An 8009-nucleotide genomic window follows, 5' to 3' on the forward strand; every position below is an offset into this window, starting at 1 on the left:
CCCCCCTTGCCCACATCCACCCCCAGCCCTGCTGGCTCTTCTCAGAGGAGATGGCCACATACCTGCGCTATGTGCGGCGCCTGGACTTCTTCGAGAAGCCTGACTACGACTACTTGCGCAAGCTCTTCACAGACCTCTTCGACCGCAGCGGCTTTGTGTTTGACTACGAGTACGACTGGGCGGGGAAGCCCCTGGTATGTGGGAGCAGGGCCGGTGTGGGACGGGGCCCTGGATTTGTGAAAGATTTTGGGCTTGGAGGGCTTTACCTTGGATGTGGGGGTCCCAGGGCATTGGGGATGTCGGACCCCAGATGTGGGGGGTGAGACCCTGAATGTGGAGGGTGGGACCCTAGACCTGGGGGTTGTGCCTTGAGCTGGAGGAGGACCCAAGTACCTGGAGCCTTGGTGCAGATTCAGGTAGGACCCTGGTTCATAGGGGTGGAGTGGTGCCCAGCCTCAGCACCCTGTCCTGCCCTCCTTGCAGCCTACGCCCATTGGCACAGTTCACACCGACCTGCCTGGGCATACTCAGCCTAGGGATAAAGCCCAGCTATACAGCAAAAACCAGGTGAGGTGCCAGGCCAAGGACCCCAACAACCCTGGGGGGGCGGGGGGTGGAGATCACAGCCCACGTGACTTCTCTGCTACCCACTCACCCAGGCACTGAATTCCACCAATGGGGAGCTGAATGCTGACGATCCCACTGCCGGTCACTCTAACGCCCCCATCACAGCGCCTGCAGAGGTAGAGGTGGCAGATGACACCAAGTAAGACCCTGGGCAGCGTCTGGGGGCTGAGATGCCTTGGGTCCAGCTGATACCTCCTTTCTACTCTGCACCCAACTTGTCCCTCCCAACCTGTGTGCACTTCCCACTCTCTCACCCTCCCCAGGTGCTGCTGTTTCTTCAAGAGGAGAAAGAGGAAATCACTGCAGAGGCACAAGTGACCCTGGCGGTGGTTCCCCACACCCTCCGCTGCAGCTCCTGGAGGAGCTCGTCTGGATGGCCCACAGCCAAGACATAGACTGTGGCCCGGAGCTGCTCACCCCTCGTGGGTTACTTCCTTCACATAAGACTTTGGCCGAAATTTCTACACCTGTGTCTAGTCCTCCCTTCCAAGAGCATTAACTATTTAAAACAAGGAAAAGAAAACACAACGGCCGTCTGCCCTGCGCCCCTTCGCCATGTCTGCTGAAGTGAGTAGTGTGACCTGGAGGCCCCGGCCACCGCGCCGTCCAGCTTGCCTGCCCCATTAGTGTCATAAAGTCTAGCTCGTCTCCCTCTATCCAAAGGCCATTTTCTCGAGGGGGCACTGTGGGGCATTGCTGCCAGGGGTGAGCCCACTCTGGGCCTCCCCAAACCAAAGGGGAAGGCGCGGTGGGAGCGGCACCCCAACCAAAATGCTGCACCAAAGCTTGGACGGTGTGGCCCACAGGTGTTCTGCTGCACCTGCTCCTGGAGCCTGGGGCGGCCACCTGTGTGGCCACTTAGGCCAGGGCTGTGCCCGGTGTGAGGGCTTCTTGTGTCTGTGCTCAGTGTCACTGAGCCGCAGGAAACAAGCGCCTTAAAGCCCCGTCTCAGCCCACAGGTGCGGCAGAGGCCAGGCAGTCACAGTCGGGCGGGCGGAGCCGCTGGGGCATTGGCGGCGGTGTGTGCATCTAGGTGTTGCTTTACAACGTGTACAGAAATGGCACTTCTGTTTCTCTGATGCTTCCTGGAAACCATAGAACTTAGGGGCTTTTTTAAAAAAATAAAGGAAAATGAAACCAGTTCTGAGTATAGTGTCCGGTCTTTCTGAGAGGCTTTGCTGAGACGAGCAGCAGTTCAAATGCCCGCATCCCTGGGAAGGGACAGCCTAGGAGGTGGTGTCAAAAGAGGATTTGGGTAGCCAGGGAAGAATGGATGGTCAGGAACAAAGGAACAACTAAAGTGAGTGTAAGAGCTGGATTTGGTTGTGTTCTTGGTGGGTAGGCAAAAACCCCCACTGTTACTGAATGACAAGAAAGGGAGAGATCACAAAGTGCAGAACAGCAGGTGACCTCGCCAATTATGCACACATAGAATAAAGCATTAAGTGGCTTGCTTTCCAGAAGAAACAAGGTACTTGTTATATCAGGATGGTAAGTTGTTTTTTTAATATGTTTTATTGATTTCAGAGAGGAAGGGAGAGGGAGGGAGAGAGAGAGAGAAACATCAGTGATGAGAGGGAATCATTGATTGGTTGCCTCCTGCACACCCTCCACTGGGGATGAACCTGCAACCCCTGCATGTGCCCTGACGGGGAATCAAACTGTGACCTCCTGGTTGGTTCATAGTTTGAGGCCCAACCACTGAGCCACGCCGGTCAGGCAGAATGATGTCTTGAGTGCACCCAAGCACTGAGCGAGCGGAAAGAGGCTGTGAGTGCCGACAGGACGACTGGGTGGCTGTGGACTGAATGTGTCTTCCCACATTCATGGGTTGACACCCACTGCCCCAGAGGGATAGTGTTATGAGGTGGGGCCTTTGGGAGGTGATCAGGGTTAGATGAGGTTCAAGGGTGGGACCTCCACGGCAGGATTGGTATCCTTGTCAGGAGAGGAAGAGGCCAGGGCTCGCTCTCCACCATGTGAGGATGCAGCAGGAAGGCAGCCAGGAGGAGGAGGACCCTCACCAGGAACAGCCCTGCTGGCACCTTGACCTCAGGCTTGCAGCCTCTTCCACTGTGAGAAACGTCTGTGGATTGAGCTGCTCAGGGCCACCCTAGCAGACTCAGATAGTAGCCAACAAAGCAATGATAAAAGTCAACATTCTTGAAAAAGTTTAATGGGATTTCCAGGTCTTGAAGACAGTGGCAGACTCTTAACTGACTGGCCCAGCATTTTCTCCTCAAATAACACAGAACCACCAGAAGATAGACCAAGTGTGCTCAACACCCTGTTCCCACTTCTCCTGTGGGATCTTGGCCTCCTGCTCACTCCTGCCCCTCTTTAGGTCTCGTGGGGCATGCAGGCAGGAGGGCTGGTCAGAGGCAAAGGAATTAGGGAATCCAGAATGTGGTCCTCCCACCTGCAGATGGGAAACCCACCTCCCAAGGTGGAAACTGCAAAGCCCAGGAGAACAGCCAGACTTGCCTCCAATAGCACTTGACGGTGTGAAAAACATCTTGGATTAGAAATTCATAAACTAATGGCAGAAATGGGCAAGAAAAAACTGGAAACAGCGGCTTGAACTCAGGAAATCTGAGAAATTATTTAAGAAACAAAGAATAAAATGCAGGGTGCCAAGACTCTGAGAAAGGTTTGAGGAAGGGCTTTGGAAGCAGAAGAACAAGAGCATGAAGAGAGGACCACGAAGGGTGAAGCATCGGAGGTGGCGGTGACGACAAACAGAAGGCAGGATATGTCATTCCAGTCTCTGAAGAAAATCAGAACTGGTGTTGGAAACATTCCGTCTACCAGTGGGTAGAGAAGAGGCCTGAGTCTCCGAGGTGAAGGTACACCTGGGGACATTAGAAAACCATCATGTACATGACGGAGCCTAGTAAAATGATTCTGTTTTAAAGATGATAATCCTCAGGATCTACAGGTAAGAAGACAAAACAATTTACCAAATCAAGAGAATTTGTCAGGCTTTTCAAAACACACATGAAGCAAGGTGACTGGATTTTAAAGACGTTCCTGATGAGAGCTGAGTTGTCAGCATTATTCCCTTCAAAGTAAGGTATCCTTTTGTCTGGCTGCTTTTAAGAATTCGTTCTTTATATTTGTTATTTGATGATGGTGTGTGGTTTTCTTTGTATATATCCTGCTGTACATTGCTGAGCTGCTTAGATCTTTGAGTTATATCTTTCATCAATTTTGGAAACTTTCCTGCCTTTATGTCTTCCATTTTTTTTTGTTAGTTTTTTGGGTTTGTTTGTTTTTTTTGGCCCATTTTCTCTTTCCCCCCAATGCTTCAGATACCTATACGTAGGACTATTATACATGATCCCACAGGTTTCTGATACTCTGTTCTGTTTTTTTATTTTTTGGATTATTTTACTATCTTTGGATATACAGAGAGTAACTAACTGAACAATGGATTGATTTATGAATTTTCAACTTTATGATGGTGCAAAAGTGATACTCATTCAGTACTTTGAATTTTTATCTTTTTCTGGGCTAGCAGTGTGCGTTATGAGCCTCTCCTGTGATTCTGGGTAGGGTGGCAAGTGCAGGTTATACATGTTGTGAGCATGTTCATGGTGGGCCAGGTTAGCTGTGATGTTTGGAATGCATTTCGACTTAAAATATTTTCAACTTATGATGGGTTTATTGGGATGTAATCCCATCATAATAAGTCAAAGAGCATCTGTTATTTCTCTTTTGTGTGTTTTATCTGCTCTTCATCTATCCAGTAAATTCTTTGTAGATATTTTTAGTACTAGTTTCCATTTCTCCCTTTGTAGTTTCTACTTCTTGGTTGAAATCCATCTTTTCACCTTCCTGCCCCATTTTCTTCTAACGGATTTATAGCAGTAACTTTATTGTCCTTGCCATTTAATTTTAACAGCCAGGTCTTCTGTATGTCCATTTCTGTTGGCACTTTCCCCCTCTTGTTTATGGGTAATGTGTCCTTTGTGTGTGTAGTGAGACCATTTAGTGGCTGTCACAACACAGCACAGTATTGTTAACGTTGGTCACCACACTGTACATTAGATCCCCATGACTTACTCTTATAACAGGAAGTGTGCCCTTTGACCAACATCTTCCTGGTCCCTGACCCTCAGGGACCACCATTCTACTCTCTGGTTTTATGACTTCAGCTTTGTTTTTTTTAATTTATTTTTTAAATATTTTTTATTTTTTATTTTAGAGAGGAAGGTTGAGGGATGGAGAGATAGAAACATCAATCAGCTGCCTCCTGCACACCCCCTACTAGGGACCGAGCCTGCAACCCTAGGCATGTGCCCTGACCAGGAATCAAATCGGTGACCTCCTGGTGCATGGGTCCACGCTCAACCACTGAGCAACACTAGCAGCGCTCAACTTTTAGATTCCACCTATAAGTGAGGTCATTTGTCTTGCTGTGTCTGACTTACCTCACTTAGCATAATGTCTTTCAGATTCATCCAGGTTGTTGAAAATGGCAGGATTTCTTTTTTAAAAGCTGAATCCTATTCTTTTTACATACATACATACGTAGTGAATTATATTTACTACATATGTATGTATGTAAAACATATACTGCATTTTCTTTATTCCTCCGTCTATAACACTTAGGTTGTCTCCATATTCTGGTTATCCTATATAATAAAAGCCTAATATGCTAAGTGTCCAGTCATCTGTTCAACCAATCAAAGCATAATATGCTAATAATATGCTAAGGCTGCTTAACCGTTCGCTATGACATGCACCGACCACCAGGGGGCAGACGCTCCAACTGGTATTTTAGCTTGCTGCTGGGGTCAGGCCAATCAGGACTGAGCAAGATGGGCTGGACATGCCTTGGAGCCCTCCCATGGTCCCTCCTGGCTGGCCAACCTCCTGTGTCCCTCCCCAGCCCCAATCATGCACCAGTGGGGTCCTTTGGCCTGGCCTGTGCTCTCTTGCAATCCGGGACCCCTTGGGGGATGTCGGAGAGCTGGTTTCGGCCGGATCCTGCAGGCCAGGCCAAGGGACCCCACTGGTGCACGAATTTGTGCACGGGGCTTCTAGTGTAGTAATAATATTTATTCTCTCAGGTAGGACTCTGAGTATCCAGTGATAGAAACTAATTCAAATTGGATTGAGGTGAACGGGAGGATATGCACGAAATAGAATTGCTGGGTCATATGATGGTTCTATTTTACTTACTTTAAAAAAATTTATTTCAGAGAGGAAGGGAGAGAGAGAGATAGAAACATCAATGATGAGAGAAAACCATTGGCTGACTCCTGCATGCCTCACATTGGGGATCGAGCCCGCAACCCAGGCATGTGCCCTTGGCCGGAATCTAACCTGGGACCCTTCAGTTGTAGGCCGATGTTCTATCCACTGAGGCAAACGGGGTAGACTTTAAAAAAATTTATTTCAGAGAGGAAGGGAGAGAGAGAGATAGAAACATCAATGATGAGAGAAAACCATTGGCTGACTCCTGCATGCCTCACATTGGGGATCGAGCCCGCAACCCAGGCATGTGCCCTTGGCCGGAATCTAACCTGGGACCCTTCAGTTGTAGGCCGATGTTCTATCCACTGAGGCAAACGGGGTAGGGCTTTTTTTAAAGAATAGTTTATTGCCCTAGCTGGTTTGGCTCAGTGAATACAGTGTTGGCTTGTGGACTGAAGGGTCCCAGGTTCAAATCTGCTCAAAGGCACATGCCTGGGTTGTGGGCTCAATCCCCAGTTGGGGCTGTGCAGGAGGCAGCCTGTCAATGATTCTCTCTCATCATTGATGTTTCTCTCTCTCTCTCTCCCTCTCCCTTCCTCTCTGAGATCAATAAAGAAAATATTTTTAAAAATAGTTTATTGATTTTTAGAGAGTGGTGAAAGGAGAGGGAGAGAGAAACATCAACGTGAGAGTGCAACATCTACCAGCTGCCTTCTGCACACCTCCTACCAGGGATGGAGCCCACAAGCCTGGCATGTGCCCTTGACCGAATCCAACCAGCAACCTCCTTGTGCACAGGAGGACACCCAACCAACTGATTTCTGTAGTGAATGTGTTCTTTTTGTTTATTTTACTGTAATTATTATTTTTAATCCTCACCCGAAGATATGTGGGTATTGTTTTTTTTAATTTTAGAGAGAGAGGAAGGGGGAGAGAGAGAGACATCAAACTCGCCTCCCAGGCATGTGCCCTGACCAGGAATCAAACCGTGACCTCCTGATTCATAGGTCAGTGCTCAATCACTGAGCCACATCGGCTGGGACACATAATTTTTATGTATATACAGTAGGTCCTCGGTTTAGTCGGAGATCTGTTCCTACAGCGCGACATAACGCGATTTTTGCCGTAAGTTGGAACCCACCTACATAAGCACCTACGTCACTCACATGGAGCACATACACAGCAGTAATGAAGTGAAACAGTAAAAAAAAATTTAAAAGAAAGATAACAATTCCTGACCTTGTGGTAAATAAATAATAAAAAACATAAAGCACATATGTACATACGTCGAAATGACGTAACTTTTTTTAATTTATAAATAAATGGGAGATGGCCACGTAACCACAAAACAATGTACTTCGAGTCCGACGTAACCCGAAGACTGTCTGTATATGTATTTTTTAAAATTGATTTCAGAGAGAAAAGGAGAGGGGAGAGAGAGAAATATCAATGATGAGAGAGAATCATTGATTAGCTGCCTCTTGCACACCCACTACTGGGGATCGAGCTCACAACCCAGGCATGTGCCCTTGATCGGAATTGAACCCGGGACCCTTCAGTCCTCAGGCCGACGCTCTATCCACTGAGCCAAACCAGCTAGGGCCACATAATTTTTAAAAAATCCTACTTTGGGTTACTGAGATTTGTACATGTGTGGATTGATCTTGATTTTCCCCCCACTGTTAAAATGTTTTAATATCAAGGTAAAATGAGACCAGGGTTTCACATGCAAGTTTCAGGACAGAAACACCTATTTCTAAAAAGGTTTACTTCCTTTCAAAAGCCTAAAAATGAACACATAAATTTTAGGGATTGTTTTTAAATATGCATGGGACGTGTCCCATTTTAATTTATCTGTAGTTGACAAACATGAAAAAGTAACAAATTTCAAAATCAAAAGCCTCTAGTAGAAACATTCAAATTAAAAATTAAGCATTTTAGCCTGGCCAGGTAGTTCAGTTGGTTGGAGTGTCCCCCGTACATCAGAAGGTTGCAGGTTGGAATCCTTGTCAGGGCACATACCTAGGTTGTGGGGTTCTGTCCTATGAGAGGCAATTGATGTTTCTCCCTCTCCCTCTTGCTTCTTCTTTCTAAATATAGGGTGTCCCAAAATTCACGCAAGAAGTAATTTTGATAGAAAACACAGGTTTATAATTAAAAATTGTAAATTTTTATTGATT

At 47.1% G+C, this 8009-nt stretch overlaps 1 protein-coding gene across 1 annotated transcript in view; it reads left to right on the top strand.

Annotated features, from left to right (window-relative positions):
• Positions 1–1767, top strand: part of CSNK1G2 (casein kinase 1, gamma 2) — a 23339-nt gene extending 21572 nt beyond the window's left edge. Inside the window, exons 9-12 of the mRNA XM_005866717.2 lie at positions 46–194; positions 484–567; positions 660–766; positions 891–1767. Coding sequence (XP_005866779.1) covers positions 46–194; positions 484–567; positions 660–766; positions 891–945 — 395 coding nt within the window. The 3' untranslated portion in view covers positions 946–1767. The remainder of the gene's footprint in view (positions 1–45; positions 195–483; positions 568–659; positions 767–890) is intronic.
• Positions 1768–8009: the final 6242 nt, after the last annotated feature.

The sequence above is a fragment of the Myotis brandtii genome, unplaced genomic scaffold (assembly GCF_000412655.1).
Source record: "Myotis brandtii unplaced genomic scaffold, ASM41265v1 scaffold236, whole genome shotgun sequence".
Taxonomy (NCBI): domain Eukaryota; kingdom Metazoa; phylum Chordata; class Mammalia; order Chiroptera; family Vespertilionidae; genus Myotis; species Myotis brandtii.